An 18,853-nucleotide genomic window follows, 5' to 3' on the forward strand; every position below is an offset into this window, starting at 1 on the left:
AACAGAGCAGAATGGAGGGGCAGAATCCCCTCCCTCACCCTGCTGATCATGCTGCTTTGGATGCAGCCCAGGACACATTTGGCTCTTTGGGCTGCGAGTGCCCATGGCTGGGTCATGACCAACCTCTCACCCAGCAGCACCCCCAAGTCCTTATCAGCAGAGCTGTTCCAATCTGTTCATCCCCCAGCCTGTGTTGATACCGGGGGTTTCCAGATCCAGGTGCTGCACCTTGAACTAGATCTTGTTCAACCAACCACATGAGATCCCCACAGGCCCACTGCTTGAGCTTGTCCAGGTCCCTCTGGATGGCCATCCCATCCTTCAGGTGTGTCAACCACACCACTCTGCTTGGTGTCACCTGCAAATCCACTGACAGTGCACTTGACCGCTTTGACAATGTCATAAATGACAGAGATATTAGGTAACACTGGTCCCAGTATGGATCCCTGAGGGACACCCCTTGTCACTGATGTACATCAAGATTTAGTCATCCCATATGGCATCCTCCACATTTTTATTTCCAACAGAACCAGTTGAAAATCCTCTACAGATAAACTACAAGAATTCAAATCATGATGGGATAAGAGGAGGACTGTTAAGTAAAATACAAGAGATAAAAGAGTACTTATTATTTCTAGTGGGTTATGAAGTCCAATGTTGCTTTTTGTTTGTAGGCAACAGTCTCCCACTTACTACCTTTCCTTATTTATGAAGCAATAAAACGTATCTCTGATTTACACATAAAGCAATTCTAGAATTTTGTGTCTTTTACACTGGTAATGGATTCTTAAAGACTCTGCAGTGGCTGGGGATTTTGTTTCCAACAAGAAAGACTATTAACTAGAGTAGATATAATTTCCTAATCTAAGAGACTTCTACTTAAACAGATTTTAATATCTCCACTGGCAAAATGTGTGAAAGCAGACCTTACTATAAAATTGTGATATACCTTCTGCATAAAAAACCTTCAGTCTCATACAATGTAGCATTGGCAATAACTACACTGTTAACATTGCACTATTTCAAGAATTCATGTGCAGAAAGTTCAATCTAAAAACCTCTTCAAAAGCACTATTGATTTATTTGCCTGCATCTACCAGTTTCTGTGACTTGATTTTGTAATGGTTTTGTAATGATAAAAACGGAAGTTTAAAAATTAGCATAATGAAAAAGAAAGTGCATACCAGCTCTACATCATGAAGTTTGGATTTCAACTGCAGATTTTCCTTCTCTAATTCATGCAGCTTATCACCACGAGCTCTTGCCATGGTTAGCTGTTCTTCTAGCATGGCTTTTGTTTCAATTAATACAATGTTGTCTTCTCTTAATTCCTAGGGAAAAAAGTAGCATTATTAATTTCTTACTGACTTTTCATAGACCAAGTGATTTTAATGAAGTGACATTGCAAAAAAACAAGAAGGAAATCTGACATGTTTGTTTCGTAGAAAGACTTTTACTTAATATTTTAATGAGAGATGATAGTATTTTTTATTACCTTTGAGTCACTATACAAGTAAATCTAATATTTCTTAGAGTTTTTTCCTGAATTTTACAAGCTTGACAGTTTCTTTGCTTTATATGAGGCTAGATCAAAAGGTGCACAGAAAAGAGAAACTGTTCAATTCCACTGTTATAATTCCTTTGCCAATTCATCATAGTTCCTTGTTTTCCCAGCTTCAAAACAGATTATTTACTTTCAAGGGATGGGGTACAGTATCCATCAATACATTCAAGATCCACATTCCTGTTTCAGTACACTCATGTGCAAATGTCTGCTAAATAAAGTTTATCTCTCTCTCTCATGAACAGAATTTTAATTCACTTGAACAGCAGAAGTTGTTTATACTTAACACTTTATCACTTAACACTCCCTGCCACTTCTCCACTAAACACATGAGCATGAACTGCACAAGCCATGTCACTTACTCATTACAGCTTCTGGATCTGGTTTTACTGAGTAGAAGTTTAATTTATTCTTTTGTTGTAGCCACAGCATTAGAAACAGGTGAATTATACTGCACTTCAACTGCTCCTTGCAAACAGCAAATCAAATGAAACTCTGCTCATTCAAGTATCTTATTCTGGAAACATGAAATATCCAAAGCACGAAATCTGGCCATGAAATGTTGGTCAAGTTTTAAACACATTTATCAAAAATGTCTCATTTTAAGCTATAATACCTCACTGCTAGCTTTTACTTTAGTTGATCCCCAGATAAGTCTTGAGTCCAAGACCTATGTTCTATGGCAGGAATTCATCAGCATTTCAAGATTAAATGGATATGGTAAGGAATTTTCCCCAGATGAGTTACAACTGGGCATGAAGCAGACTGAATCTCTACAGAAACTTCATCATTCTCTCCCCATCCACTCTGCTGTTCCAATGAAATATACAAAACCAGAAAATGTGCAAACAGGACAAACTGCTAGACAAGTTTATTCCTGGATAACTGACTTCAAATGTGATGTCTCTGCTGACACAGTGTTCATGTCTGGTCTCTCAGACCACAAACATCCAAACCAAGTAGATTCCTGAAAGATCACGAGGCATGAGCAAATCACTTTCACAACTTAATCAGTTACTATCTTCTCATTTTCGGGGTGTAATCAGCCTTAAGAAGCCTTATATAAGCTCTTTTATTTAAAAAGCAAACAGAAAAGAAGGAAAAAAAGACAGACAGATGTAAAGAATGAGTTAAGAGTGTCTGATGACAGCCACTCCCCCTGCCTTTTGGTACTACAGGGGGCCATCATTTAAAGACCTTTCATAATCATAGTTGTTTGTTGCAGCTTGACTCTATATGGCATAATATGGAAAGTCTACCTTATGCAGTACCATACTGCCCTTGATGTCTCAGTGGGTCAAGCTACCAACTTGCAAATCATGAGAGAAAAAATTTCCCTACTATAGTAGCATTAAAAGGACAAGTATGTCAGTGTTTGTGAAGAGGTTCATCTTCAATTAAAATGTCTGAGTATGCTAGTAACTAAAATAACAATACTGAAACACTGAGGTTACAGAACCTGCATTTTGGGCCAAGTCTGATCTAACAGGGTCACTTCAGGGTGGGCAAACTTAAAAGGTTGACACTGAACAGATGACAGACCAGAAGAAGTACATGGCACAAAAACTGCTGGGTGTTATGGAAGCTGCCAGAATATCTGTAATGAAACAGCAATGTGCCAAGAGTTTACTTTGCTAGATCACCACACTCAATCTGGACCACAGCCCTAAGAACTGAAGTGGTGTCTGACCTCAAAGACATGACCTCACAACTATCCTTAAAATTGCCTACCAAGCAAGAACTAGTTATTTTAGTGTCTCATCAAGAGCCAAACTACGTGCCAAGCGCATACACATATGCAGGCTCTGGTACAAACCACAAACCAGTGGAAGCTGCACTATATGGAAAACTGAAGCACTTTCCATTGAGCACCCAGGATGGGCAGTCATGCCAGTTCAAAGTAGTTCTGATGAAATATTAAATTAATAACCAGGTGGAAATGCCTGCTGTGATGAGGTAGACATTGCTCACTCTCAGATCTGAGGTTGTCTTAATACTGAAAAGTTCATATAATTTAAGTAATTAGTCCATGGAAGCTTTCCATGGGAAGAAAAGCTGTCCTAACTAACACATGTCAGCACTAACATCTCCCAGAAGTTGCTGGAATAACACAGCTGACCTAAAAATCTAACTGGCCACAAATCACACTTGTTAGACAGTCAGCAGGTGGTGGTCATGGGGTGGTGCTGCTTCCACTGGAACTGAAGGTCATTTTTAATCAAATTAACAAATTCAAATACAAAAATAACCAAATATATAATTCAAATATAAAAAACAACCAACATTATTTTAAAACTATAAGGTTAATTTAAAATCAGCAACAAAAACATTTGGCTGTGGATTTTTTTTTTGTTGAATACACTGGGTATAATTCAGCTTTTGCACTTTCTAAAATGAATTACATATTGTGGTCTGATGCCCTATCAACTGTAACTTGAAATAGCTTTAACAATGTGCACTGTGCATTCAGATGGTTACAATTAACTCTGCAGATAAGTGATTGCACGATCAGGGTGTGTTGTCACTGGGAAACATTTTCAGAAACTAAATTAGCAATGAGATTGTTTAAATCTGAAAAAAAAAAGAATTTTCACATGCATCTGGCCCAATTCAAACCCTTGCCTTCAGGCAGTTCAGAAGCTGTTGCTGCTGAGCCATAACAGTTAACATCTTGTGACAATCAAACATTGAACACTTATATGACAACATACAAGACACAAGACATGCTTTTGCCTTTTTTTTTTTTTTTAATTGACAAGAGACTTCTCCCATCATCCTGCATAGAAATTTGATTATGATGAGAAGAAGAAAAACTGGGCAAGGCATACTGCTTGGCCGTAGAAAATAATCTCATCTCGTGGAACAACAAAAGGTTCAGTGGAGATGATCCTGGAAGGGAGCTCTGCACTGCAGAGAAGCAACTCCATGGAGGAAACCCAGCACTGAGCTGCTCCTTCACATTCACAGTTGTGACCTCGTTAAGCAACCCCAGCAGGAAGGCTCCAGAGGACATTCATGTTCCTTGAATGATTGTTCAATTAAAATGTCACTCCTGAATAATTTGCCAAGACATAGAGAGAAGGAGAACACCACACAAGCCTTAAATGTGTTACATTGGCATACAGATTTCAACCTTTTGCACTCCTCCTGCAATAGCAGGAAGGAAAAGATTTTTAAGGGCTCATTTAATAGCTTTCTGCATTGATGCACAACATTAAATCCTCTTTTTCTTCTCACCTACCAATCTGGCACTGCTTATTAACAACCCTGCCAAGACCCTATGAGCCCTAAGGTATCACATTACCACAGAAAAGCAGCTGATGCTGAACACACCTACATTTTCACTGTGTGCTCTGGATGATTTGTTCAGGTCTTAAGGGTTAGAGCTTAGCAAGCCATTGGCAACCAGTAAATGCCATGAAATGAATAATCACTGTACTGTCTAGAGGTAAAAATCTCTACCATGTTATATCCCTGAACAAATCTAAGCTGAGACTATACTGACCCCAGATATTAATTGTTCTTTCAGAGGGGCAGAGGACTTGAGTCAGATTTGACAGAAAACTGAGGCCCCGTGGAAAGCTGGATACTGGCTAGTATGAACAGTCTTTATGCTAGTCTGTGACCATAAAAATACACAACAGGACCCTGTGGAATCCTCTGAATGCACCAGCCTGAGACCAGTGGAGTTTGCCTGCTGCTCAATGCTGTCAGTCCATGGTTGGATTCAAAACTTGATCAATGATGCCAGAGGGAGTGGTGAGAATGTGAAACTTGATGTCTATTCTAAACCACACAGCACCCTGCACACAACTGTGCAATCCCGTTGCCTGTTAGAAAAGCTCAGCTCCTACAAAAGTGACTTTTGCTAAAGGCCACACTGTGGCTCCAAATTAGACATGTGCTGGATCAATGGGAAATACTCCTGGTCTCACTACTGTATTTGTGCTGGTTTTGGCTGGGGTAGGCCAAATGGCAACTATGGGGCTGTGTTTTACATTTGGCTGAAGACAGTGTTAATTGAGATGTTTTTGTCATTGCTGAGTAGAGCTCACACAGAGCAAAGGCCTCTTTTGCTTTCTGTGCTGCCATGATGGCAAGGCAGTTGGGGGTGCATGGGAAACTGGGAGGAGACACAGCCAGGACAGGTGACTCAAACTGACCAAAGGGATATTCCAGACCATATGGCATCATGCATCAGTATATGAAGTGGGAAGAAGGAAGGGGAGGACATTTGGAGTAATTGTGTTTCACTTTCCAAGTCACCATTACATGTGATCGGGCTCTGCTCTCCTGGAGATGGCTGAACACTTGTCTGCCCGTGGGAAGCAGTGAATTAATTCCTTGGTGTGCTTTTTGCTTTCCCTACCAAACCATCTTTATCTAAACCCATGAGTTCTCCAGCATTTACCCTTCCAAGTCACCCTCTGATCTCACTGGTGGGGAGTGAGTTAGTGGCTGCAAGGGGCTTGGCTGCTGGCTGGCATTAAACCATGACAGTAATGCAGGGAGGTACGTATCCCTGGAAAGCCAGCACTAATCTCTGACATTCTGCAGTTCCACCAAAAACTGACAGGATGGAAGAGAGAGCAAGGAGAGTTAGAAGAAATTTGAAACTAATGTGAAGGTCTCTTAACTGAATGCTATGTTAAGCAAGATTAGCAGTGCAGGACATGAACACGGCAGTCCAGGAAACTGCTGGCTCTGGGACAATCAGGAAAGCTACTCCCTTGATCTCAAATGAGGGGACACAACATCTCCTGTCCGAGCTCCAGGTAAATGATCTGAGCAGCAGGCACAGCTAAGCACCTCCAGTGCACAGCCAGAAGGGGAACACCAGGATGGCTCACTGATAGCCAGTGTGCCAGGGCAGAGCATGACTGATTTGCCAGCCTGAGGGAGGAAAACAGAGAGAGGCAGAGCTTCACTCTTCCTAATGCAAACTGGGAATTACTGAGAGGCAGGACAGGCTTTTGTAGTCTATTACTACATTTAATAACCATCCATTTTAGTGAACCTATTCATAAGAAGCAGCAGCTAGTTGCCCCCTTAGGTTAAAGAAGGGGAAAAAAATAACCTACAAAGTAGAGTATATAGAGCAGAAAAATAAGGTCTGTGCTCTCAGCCAGAGGCCTGGCAACATCACTCTTTACCTCAGACATGGAATTTTATCTAATTATGGTGAGGCTGTCAATTACTGAACCTCCATTTGGTTCAGCAGCCTGGACATTTATTTGACCTTGGTTGAAGTGTTTTGTATGTGGATTACTGGGAGTGTTGGTGTGAATTCCTCAAAGAACTGAAAGAACAGAAAGTAAGAGCAATCCTACCTAAATTTAACATCAGCCATGCTGAGCCAATGAGTTTGGCCAGATGATCTCCAAGGTCTTTTGCAACCTAATTCAATTAATAATTCCAGGATGGGCATAGCTGCAGGTGACTAAGCAACTGACATTACTACTGGAACAAAACCACACACTTCTCATTGACATACCCCACTTATGACACTAAGGAGGATCCAAATTTTTTCTCCTTTCTACTACAAGTAACAGTTGCAAAAAGGGGTTGCTAGAATTTGTCATCTGAGGTCATCCTTAAAAATCTTAACAGTTGCATCTGCTCCAAAACCCTAAGGAAAAACACCCAGACATTCACTTAACTAACTTAGAAATGCTATTTAAAATGTTTGTCCAAGGAACAACTTTGAAACAGAGAGAATTTACCTAGAGCTAAACTAAAGATCTGGACTCCAGAAAAGGTCTGTCCTGTTTAGCCACATAATGCTGAACTAAGCAGAGTTCTTTAAAACTAAGGGCATTTATTTTGTGTGCACCAAGTACTTCCTCTACTGAAAGAAGTTTTAATAATGCTCAGTCAATAGCTACAACGTGTGTTAAGAAACTTCTACTTGCTCTGATGTTCTGCTACAGTCAGCTCAATGACAAATGACACATGAACCAGTAAGACAACAAAAACCAAACATTAAGGATTACTCCGCAAATCTTTCTCCGAATTTTCACTTGCCTCCATACGGGCTTTGTAGAACTCCACATCGTGAAGTTTCTCTTTGCACCGAACCAGCTCCATCTCCAGTCTCTCCACACGGTTTGCCCTCTCTCTCAGGGAATCCAGCTCATCCCTGTAGGCTCGGGCAGAGCGAGCATCTGAGGCAAGGTGCATGTTCTGGGAGGGATAAGCAGGGAGAAAAATCTAAATACTTTTAAGCGTGTACTTGGAACGTTATTTTTTGTATTTACTTACTGATTGTAAGCATAAACAAATAGTATTCCTCTGGTTAAGGAGTAAGAATTCTCCTAGTAGCCAGTAAATTCTTTACAAGACAGAGAGGTTCTTCAGCATGTTGGACCTCTGACATTACTATGCCTGATGCAGCATGCCTGATGCTGCATAAGCTTCAGGCACTACTAGGCTATTTGCAAGCTGAACAGATGAGACTGCTCTCACCAGTTAAGTGGGAAGCATAGCACTGCTATGCCACAACCATACTCTTTAAACAGCTTGCTGGACTAAGTTGATTTCCTCATTACAAAACAGGCATAGTAGTTAGTAATTTTAGCCTCACATTGAAACAGGCTTTTTTTTTTTTAAATAGGGAAAATTGTCACAATAAAAAGAGCCCATCTCACCTCTTGCTTTATTTTTTGCAGCTCTAGGGTGAGCTGCTCAACTTCATGTTTAGAATCTGCAAGCTGCTCAGACTTCTCTTCCCTGAAAAGGATTAGAAAAATCTTAGTAATTTTTTTTTCTTTCCTAAAACAATATTGATTATATGGACACTGCCAGGAATCTGTAAAGGAAGAGAAAAATCTCCCAGCATATTCTTTGTTATGACAGCTTCATCATTTTCTCATGATACTATACACATATCATGGATCCGAATTTGCAACCCTGTTTTTAGACTAAGTTTCTGTGTTCAAATCTCATTGGTACACAGGCTGTCATAGATAGCTTCCACTTCAAGTTAAAAAGCAGAGCTAGCAGCTGGTATTTTGAAGGGGGGAAGAGAGAGATGAGACACAAAAAGAAGAATGGAAATAGCCTTTGCTCTACATTTAAAGACCAATTATGAAAGAAGAAAAGATGGAACACACTACTAGTTTCCTACTGCTCTGATTTGAAAGGTGTGATTCTGAGAGCTCCTATGGAAGCCAGTGTATTGGAGCCAACAAGCTCCTGCACTTTCAGGATATACAAGATTTAATATGCAAGTCTCTCTAGAAGCACAAAATAATGGTGACTTACAGCTCCTGACGGATTCTTCTCAATTTAGCCTTTGTGTCTGCCAGCTCAACTGCAAGGTGCTGCTTTTCTTCATTAGAAAGAGGGTTTGCAGGGTTTGGTGAAGAATCTGGACTTGGTACTTTCAGAGGGCTTGGTGGTTGCTGAGACTGCAGATAATCTCTTTCTTGAGTGAGATCTACAATGACCTGGAAATACAGAAGACTATGTTGTTCCAAGAGATAAATGGTGTATTTATACATTGTTTTAAAAATACCTAAAAATTATTTGGGAAATTACTCATCTGGCATGATACAGAATTCAAGAGACAGCCAGGAGTAAAGGTTTCACAGAAGAGGAAAGGAATCTCCACTATGCTCCAACCACTAAAACATTCCCCTTCCAATGCTCAAAATAAGTAGTCTGTTTCCCTTGAAGAATTCATACAAACCTGTAACAACTAACAGTTTTAACTAACACAATTGCAGTCAAAAGCATGACAGAAGATTAACAGCCTAAAGAAGAGGAGAAGGTTTCTCCAGAGATCTGAAGGGAAAGGAATTGATGAATCACAAAACCTAGAGAAGACAATGGAGCCCAATGGCTAGATGCCAATGGAGAGACTAGCAAGCACTGCCTGAATGACTGGACAGACATGCAGAGACATTTGGTCTCCACTTCATGGAGACACTGCTCAACTGCTCTTTACCAATCATTTCACCACATCTTAGTGCTTACACAACAATCAATGGAAAAGTCAAAATCTTTCTGCAAATTTTCAGAGGTGTAGTAGAAAGGTCCAGAAGAAATAGAAACCTAGTGCACAAACAAGACACAAGAGAAGGAATGGAGCCCACAACTGTTGCTTCTCATGAGCTCTATATGGGAGAGATATGTCCTCATACTTCTGTGCATTCATCTCTCTCATCAATGAGCCTCCTGAGGTGGAAAACCATATTCCTGGAGAGAGACTCTAGTTCTTCTGGGGCCATATCTGGGAGCTCCAGCCACTGCAAGTCAAAGACATTCTCCTGATTGTGAGTCACCTAGGAGTAGGAACAAAAAAGTATGTCTTTCCACTGGTTGAGTTGAAAATTTGTTCACCGTATCTGCATCATCCCCCCATTTCTTCTACCCATAAATTGAAAAACATATTCATTTTACCAAATCCAGGCTGCAAATAATAAATGCAACTACTGTAACTCTAGCACTACCCAGAAATTTTTGGTATTTGCATTTTTTATAATTATTATGTCTGATTTTTGAAAGATAAATATTATGATCAATAGTATGTGCACTCACATATTAGAAGTGTGCAGCTGTCTTACTGACCCAGAGGTGATTTCCACACAGAGGGGACTAATCCCACACTGAGCATTACCGAGAAGAACCCCTGATATCAATGAATTTGCAATTTGCAGCTGACACAGCTGGGAGGAGCTATATCAGCTGCAGAAAAACCTCTGGTTGCTGCCAGCAGTGTATCTTTCAACTGCTACCCTACCTAAATTGATTTAATCTGAATCGTTTAGCAGAAACATCAGGCACATCTCTCAAGCTCAGTTAATGACTGTTCCAGCTTTTGTTACAACCATGTGCTTAACTCATCACGATTTTTTTTCTTTCCTAAAAAATGAACTATTTTTTAAATGTTAAGAAAAAAGTTCCTGTCTTAAGACTTTCCCTATTTGTTCCTCAAATTTGAGTGTACCAGGCTTTCTACACCTGCATGCACTGACACCTGGGAACAGTCAGCATACATTCCCAGTGAGGGGCACTTCCACTTGGTTCACCAAAATAAGAAACTTTCTGTATTCTTTAGTAAGTCATTCCTTCCTCTGAAGCCTTGGAAACCCAAGAATGTTTGTCATTGGATCAAACACCTTTTTAAACAGAGCATATGTCCAATTTCACCTCTTCAAGACCATCTAGCTCAGAGGCCACTGTCTGAAGCAAGTCACTAGGCAGGCTGTGTCACCTCCCACAGAGCTTGGGGAATGTGCAGCTTTCTAAGACACACATAGATTTTGTCACTATTGCACATGGATCCTTACAACAACTCCTTCTGCATAACCTATAAGTAGCAAGCAAGGCATTTACCACTGCATCTCTTTAAAAAACCACTGAGCCAAGCAATGATCCCAACACTAATAATTTTCATCTTACAGTTTGAGTGCAGCAGCATATTTAATTTTCTTTTTTGGGAAGTTTATGTATCCATTGTGAAACTCCAAGTATTAACATTTTATAGCAAAAAAATCCTGTTAAGTCAAGGGAGAGAGAGATACAATACCAAAATAGACAATACTAAGAATCCTACCTCTTGAATGTGTGACACAATGGCAGCTTGGGTTTCAATATCCAGTTGTTTTATTCTGTCAATAAACTCTTCTTTTCTTTCACACTGTTAAAAGAAAGCATACCCTGAAAAAAGCTACATACCCTAAAACTTACTGCTTCATTTTTCATTTAAATTTTAAAAAAACACCGAACTCAAAACAACCTACACTGCCAATAAAAAACTGTTCAAGATCTACACTTTGTCACACTAGAAGGTATAACACTTCACTGCTCCATATGGAACATGAACCAAATTATGCATTAAATTATTTAAACTTTTTAGTCAGTACAAGCAAGGCTATGTTAAATGGCTGATTTTGCTCTTAAAAACAAGTTCAACATGCCATGTGATCAAGAGGTGGGGAAACAGCCAGAGGAAATCATCACAGCTTCATTAATGGAGCTGCACAAATGTAAACCTTCATTTACACTGCATCATTTAACCTGTCTGCCTTGTTGTTTGCATTTTGTTTGATTTTGGCAATGAAAAGAGATGCATCACTTTAGATACTATTTACATCAACATTCAGCTTTGTTTGTTGGAATAAATTAACATATGCTTTAGATAAACAACAAGAAACATTCTGGGTAAAAATGAGTGACATTTCAGACAAACAGATTTTAGTAAATCTTTTACTTAAGGCTTTAGAAGAGGCAGACATCTGCTATCTCTCTATCTGTGATTGTGCACTAAGAACGTTATTGCCTCCTAGTAACAACACTGCACTGTGAAGAACTTAAGCAGTATTTTAAAGGGTGTTTTTAAACTCATTTACAGTGTCCTTCTGGGCCTGCTTCTGAGACTCAACCATTTATTTCCTTGGGAAGAACCTCAGACCAGCAAATGAGGACTGAGGATGCTCAGCAGCCAAAACAATTCTTTGTGCTGCAATGCAACACTAACATAGTTCAGAGCAGCAAGACATAGACAGCTTTACCCTGACATAATTGAGCTGACATAGCTGAGCAGGGTAAGTGTCCCAAGGCAGGGCAAACCCACAAGGCAGATCTACAAACAAGGTCAATTATCAGCAAAGGCCTGCCTGCAACAAGGCCATTGTTTACTGCCTCAGAGGTTTGGTGGGCAGAACACTGATTTCTTTATCTGGTAACTGCTGTGCATTTCTCCGGAGTTTGCCATATACATTGTCTCTCTATTTATTTAAACAAATGTCACATCAAGATCCCCACACTAATATACAAAGTATCTATTAATCTGGTATTTTCAACACTTAATATTAAATCAAAATATTGTGCAAATAAAATTATGATTCATTAAACAAATGTTTAGACTTGTTAAACTATTTGTTTGGCATTAACATGTACTGTTCCACTTTATATTTTAAAAGAGTAAGAAAATAAACCAACAATAATCTTGATATCAAGAACACTGTTCAAAATTTATCTCGTCCCACTGTGCTATGGAAGTTTAAAAGTACACATCCTGTGTCTGATTAAGCACTGGCAACAAATTGAGGCTACTGCTATCACACAATGTGCTTCCTCTCCCCTGCACTTCTTTCCTTCACATACTGTGTTTCTCACAATTTAGCTCATGAGCTGCCTTGAGCTCAAGATTTGTTCATACAGCACTGATCTTTGGGCAGATTTTCTCATTCCAGGAAAAAAAAAACAGATTCAAAAAAATCTTCATTTCCATGAATTATCACCTGCACAGCACATCCCAGAACCAACAACAGTAGCTTCTTTATTTCATCCATACTTTTACCTGGAGAGGAAAAAAAGTCATCAGTACATATGTATAACAGATAAGTACTTGCAAGTGATCCTCTCCAAAATATGTGCCTAAAACAAAAAGACCTTTGAACAAGTGCCTGAACTATATATATATATATATATATATATATATATATATAAATGTGCCTGTTATAAAGTTACCATATTTTCTATTCAACAGTACAGTCATAGATTAGTTTAAAATCCCAAATCCAGCAAGACATTTTTTCACTTGATATGCTATCCTAACCCATAATTTTCTAGGGCTTTTCTGATCAATACATCACAAAAAATTACTTTAAATAGTTCAGTGCATATGACCAGTACTTGTCTCTTGTGTTGTGATTAATAAGGGTGCAAAAAACACCAGCAAACCACCAACAGCTCTCCCCCCTCCAAAAAACCCCATTAAAATAAAACAAAAACATCATGGGCGAGGCAAAGAAGGGTTACTCACAAAGAACTTGCCCTAAATTCTTCTGTAAAACAGTTGCCAGTCAGACTTCCCAAAGCTGAATACCATTCTGTGCATATGAATTCTCTCTGAGAGATAGATGTTGCAGCAAATAAGTTCTGCCTGTTGTGCATCAAAGCCTGTTCACACTTTGAAGCTAAACCCCATGTGGTAAGAGGGCAGAGAATGAGGGATGGCTGAGGGACACTGACCATATGCTGGGAGCCCTGGGGAGAGGAGACACAGCCCTGCTGCTGCTGCAGGGAATCCTGCTGTGAGCAGCAGCCCTGCCTGCCATTCCCCACTGATGGCAGAGGGAAAGCCTCAAGTTCCTCAAGGGGAACGGGTGCAGCTTAGAACCAGCTTGTTTCAACAAAATTTATGTGGATCGTTGGGTGGTGAAGGAAATTATCTATGTCAAGGTTAGAGAAAGGGCAAGACAAAGAGGGCAAAAGGAAGGCAAGGAGTTTCAATGAGAAAATAAAACATCTTTACAGAGCTAGGTTCAGGAAAAGCCTGTCCTCATCCATACTGGGGGAAGATGAGGAAAGAGAAACAAAGAAACAAAACCGGCCACATACACATTTCTCTCATCCCTACATATTTGCATTCTTTTTGAGTGTGTAATTGTGGGACTAACACTGTCATTTTATACCCTGATTTAATTGGGTACTCAATTGCTCCTATCACTAAATAGATACTAATTTCTGAGTGCAACTGTGCTCTTCCACCAACACCATGCCCTTGTGAGGCTGCCCTGGCAGAAAGTCAGAGGCATGTGCAGGACCCAAGGCCAGGGAAGGGGATTTAATCTGACTCATCAATTAAGCTGCCACAGCCCCACAGCTGCACAAAGGCACTGACCTAAATTACCACAGGGGCTCTGCTATTCCCACAACCTTGCAAGCCAGCACAGCCACGTGCAGGCAGCTTAGGAAGTAACTTGTTTCCTGATTTCCGGGCACACAAACGTCCTAAACCAGTCTTTAAACATACCTACAAAATTTTTAACAACTTTTACATATGTTCATCTTTATAATGTCTCAAGAATGCTCTACAAAAATCATCAGTAGACTGTATGCATGAACACTACAATATCCAGGTCCTGCATTAGTAACCATTAAGATTTTGCAAGCAGAAATTCTTCTCCTCAACAGAAACAGCCATCTTTAAGACATGCTAGCTCACACATCACCCTGCAAATATGAGCTTATTCCCCTGCAGAATATTTGAAAACTGGTTTTGAAAGATATACAATCATTCTTACTCTTCTCCCCGTATGCGGCAGCACACAAGGCCTCCTCTTTCCTGAGAAGTTACAATTTAATTTACAAATTCCATTTCAGTCTGTGAAAGTCTGATTGTTCTGTACGAATCTCAATAACAGAATCTTAAGCATAGACAATGACACAAATCCTTCACCAACAGCAAAAAAAAAAAAAAAATCTGTTACTTCATGAACAATTCCTTTGAGGGCCCTACTGGGAGACTACTAGTTTGGTCAGAAGGTATTTTTTAAAGAAATTGAGTTCTCAGTAATTTCAGCACTGAGTTTCATTCTATATCAGCTTTGAAGCAAAGAAGACCAGGTACTAAATGCAGAGCATGCCTGTGGGACACAAAATCAAGTCATTAAGATATGGAGACCAAGCGATGTGAGCATGTCTCTCATTGACCTAAACTTACTCAGGCAGAACATCTCCATGGAGAGATTGAAGGAGTCAGACTGCTTGCTCTGGATCATTGCAGACACAAGATCTAACCCTTGTGCACTCTGGGCACCTTCATCTGTCAACCATAAATTCCAATGTGTGCACCACAGCATCCCAATTCTCCTTGGGGTGAGCACAATGACATGAAATCACTCTTTTTAGGAAACACCAGGGCAACTTCCCAACTGTGACAGCACCTATACCATCCTAAAGACAAGTGAGCTACTTAAAGCCATTCAAACCACATCCTACTTCTCTGCACCAAGGCTCTGCTATTTTCTCAGTGAGGTAAAGATGGGCATTGGTGTTGCTGCATGACCCTGTGAGGTGAAACACCTTTGGCTATTACAGCAAAGTAACTTGCCAAGGTCAACCCTGGTACCCCAACAGGGACTGACCTTGCCTGGAAATAGTGAAGTCACTTTGAGTGAGACCTTACCCCACTCCAGTCCTCCCATGAGGAAGTGAAGCGGAGGCAGACATGGCAATCCATGGCAGGGATGGACAATCTGGAAAGCTTGGACAAGCTCTTTTATAGAAAAGAGTGAGAAGTTAAGACTTGAGATTATCGTTAATTACTAGTTTCTTAATGCTTTAAACATAGCATTTGGCAGTCTGCTCTCTCCCTTGGCAGCTTGCAGAGAAAATTTAGCAGCCAGGATTATTCCAAGGTCTCCTTTTCAATAAATTTTTCTAGGCTTGCAGACAAGCTACATCATGTAATAAAAGTGAGTCTGTACTACCCACTAGAAGCACTTCTAAGGCCACACAAGTGTTTCAGAAGATCATGTGTGATTGAAAGTTCCATTCCTTGGGCTTTCATTCAGAAGTTGTTTCCCATGGGGAGGAGACAGTTTGTTGACATAAAGGCACTCCCAGATCACTCATTCTCAAGCTAGGTTTGAAGGACATTTTAAAGCCTTGTAGAATAACACTATTTACAGAAGATTGTTAGCAAAAACAGGGTACGAGTATGAAAAACCTCTCTACCAACCTAAAGTGCTTCAGAGAGAGTTTTCAATTAAACTTCAAAACAAGCCAGGAAGGGATTAATTACCCCTCTGCCCTTTCATCTCACCCACAGGAGAGCTGAGCTACCACACACTTGAGTGGAATGCCCAGGTTGACAAAGTGAGTCAGAAGTACTTCTAGGAGTACTACAGAGTGCTGGAGTGAAGTTCTACATTCCAGACAGTGCCTCTGTCCTGCAATGAATGCTAAAGAAAGGCAAGTGACCTTCATCCCTGATTCAATCATGCCTTCTAAACAGTTCTCATATTTTTCAAAAAGCTTGATTTGTGCCCATTTATAAGATGGTAAAGTTCCTTGTGCAATCTCATAAGCAGGAATGTGCTGTCTCCCCTGTGCTGGCTCGCTGGGATGCCACAAATCCTTCCCAGACAGCTGGGAAGAAAGTCTGCTGAGTGTCCTCATGCTTATCAGCTGATCTTACCAAGACACTGTCCTCCTGAGACCTGGGACACAAACATTTCAGTCTAGGGTAGTTCCTTGCGGAGAGGTACCCACAAGAAAAATGGACAAGAGTCAAACTATCTCTTAAACAGAAAAGTGCTAATTAAGAAATAAACATTTTTTTTTTTATTATTCCTTTTCTTAAAATTCCAGGGCAGATCTCTCAGGCCCCGTGTCTGTGCTGCAAGGGAGGCAGCCAGGCACCTGGAGCATTTGCAGAAAGCCCATCTGCTCCCAGCCGTGAGAGAGGGCCAGCAGGTTTCCTGGAAAATAAAGGCAGGGAAAGCCCAGACACCACTTGTGCAGCCTGGGAGCCTCCCTATGCCAGAGCCAGAAGATCCCTCTGCTCTCATGGGGCTGGAGGCTGGGAAACAGATGGCAGCACTCAGGGAGAAGGCGGGCACAGGGATTAGGAGATGCTACAACAAAAAAAGGAGGATCAAGGTACAGAGAGAACACAAACAATGATAAAAATGGGGGGGATAGGAAGATAATCAGAGGAAATAGGAACAAGAGGGTCTGAGTAAGTGCAATTTTGGGCATGTGCTTCCAGTTTCTCCATATTTCTACTCTGATGTTACTCCATCCAGCACAGGAGAGGGAGTGCCACACATACAGCTGGAGGGTGTGCAGAGAATGTGGGGAGGGTGAAACATGCAAGTGCTGTTTTTCCCCACTCCAGCAAGATCCTCAGTGAGAAAAGTTTGAATGCTAAATTTACACTATTGAGGCAGTGTTTTGTTATAAACGTGGTATTTTATGAACTGTTGTGCTTCTGGAGGACTGTGAAACAAAATGAGGAAGGAAACCATACATGAAACATACCCAAGTGAGAGTAGACTTTTACAATTTTAATGAAAACTAGATTTCTATAGGCACTTGTTAGCAGGGACTTTGGGGTCCTCTCATTCACAAACTTAACATGGGATTTGAAAAGCGTATATAAATAGCAAAGTTGTCTGAAGGGACAGAAATGAGACTATTTTAGGCAAGTAAAACCTCATTTCCATCCTTGATCTTAAACAAGCTAAAATCTCTCTCCCCTCATGATTATGTCTGTTCCAGAAGATTAACTGCCATACATTTCCAAGTACACTCACTAGCTGTATAAAACTAAGAATGCCTAGAAATGGAGAAATTTTAAAATGCATCTAAATGGAGGTTCCCAACCATTACTGATATTCCCCATGTGGACACATGAATGAATGGCCATTTATAAGACATGCTAAAACCAGACATAATATGAAAAAGTGATTACAGTAATGTCATAGATAATAAGTAGACTGATGATTCTCTTATTGAACACAGGGGGATTTGTGGTGCAGTAATGAATTGAAAAAGCTGTTCAGCAAGAAAAAGAATTGAGAAGAGACAGAAACTAAGAGGAAATTTAATGGTAATAGCTGTCTACCACACAGTGCAGTGAAGAGAATAAATCCTCTGACATCAGCTGCATCATTCTGCAAGTCAAATTCCTGGGAAAATTTTTTAAATCCTTTAATTAAACTTTCAAGTTTATTTTTAGCTCCCTATATTCTAGAGTCAAGCCTTCATCTTCTAACAAATATTTCTGCTATTTTTATGCTCTTAGACAAATAAAGTAGGCAAATTTGCCATGACCTGGAACTGTTTAGAGGACATGAAAGCAAGTAAATAAAGCTCATAAACCCAGCAGACATGTACCTTTTCCTATGCAAAAGCCCAAGTGCTACTGCATTTTTTGTGATGGTAGTTCTGTTTTTCCAATAATCTCATGTTCAAAGCAGAGCTGCAGAAGCCCTCAGCAGTCCCAACTGGTGAGTGCCAAATGGAAGCTAAATAGTAAGAGCAGCATTCACAGCCTCAGAGCTGTTCAGTTGATCATTTAATGCCTGTAACACCCTTTTGGCTGTATTTTAGAAGGCAAAAGTAAAATTCCTGAAAAGCATGCATAACAAAACATCACATGGGCTTGTTACAAGAAAAAAGTCACTGAAATTGTGCACAGTGCATCACATCTAATGGCTCTCTGGTCTTGGACCTGTGGAGACAATACAGTCACTAAGAGCCTTCCCAGCTGAAACAGTACAAAGCAAACTGGATTTGTTCCAGGAATGTGACCGTGGGATTGATTCTTCTTCCTCTGATCAAGAGGGACCTTTCAGTGAGATAACTTAGCTACAGGATGAGGAAGGCAAAACTGGGGTTTCATCACTGCCTCACTAAGAGAGAGAGAATATCTTTGTTTTGCTTGCTTTTCCCCTCCCAAGTGTTCCTGCCTTCCTCTGACTCCTCTCTGCACAGACAGTAAACCAAGACATCATCACCTGGTGATCACTCACACTGCTCATCACA

General features: G+C 40.4%; 1 protein-coding gene across 3 annotated transcripts in view; it reads right to left on the reverse strand.

Annotated features, from left to right (window-relative positions):
* Positions 1-18,853, reverse strand: part of CCDC88C (coiled-coil and HOOK domain protein 88C) — a 97,082-nt gene that overhangs the window by 36,646 nt on the left and 41,583 nt on the right. For all 3 annotated transcript variants that reach the window (XM_077180624.1, XM_077180625.1, XM_054635327.2), the window contains exons 5-11: positions 12,814-12,872; positions 11,124-11,207; positions 9,709-9,849; positions 8,828-9,012; positions 8,212-8,293; positions 7,589-7,747; positions 1,185-1,331 (exon numbers count right to left, since the gene is read on the reverse strand). In XM_077180624.1, the coding sequence (XP_077036739.1) occupies positions 1,185-1,331; positions 7,589-7,747; positions 8,212-8,293; positions 8,828-9,012; positions 9,709-9,849; positions 11,124-11,207; positions 12,814-12,872 (857 nt within the window). The remainder of the gene's footprint in view (positions 1-1,184; positions 1,332-7,588; positions 7,748-8,211; positions 8,294-8,827; positions 9,013-9,708; positions 9,850-11,123; positions 11,208-12,813; positions 12,873-18,853) is intronic.

Source organism: Agelaius phoeniceus, chromosome 6 (assembly GCF_051311805.1).
Source record: "Agelaius phoeniceus isolate bAgePho1 chromosome 6, bAgePho1.hap1, whole genome shotgun sequence".
Lineage (NCBI taxonomy): Eukaryota > Metazoa > Chordata > Aves > Passeriformes > Icteridae > Agelaius > Agelaius phoeniceus.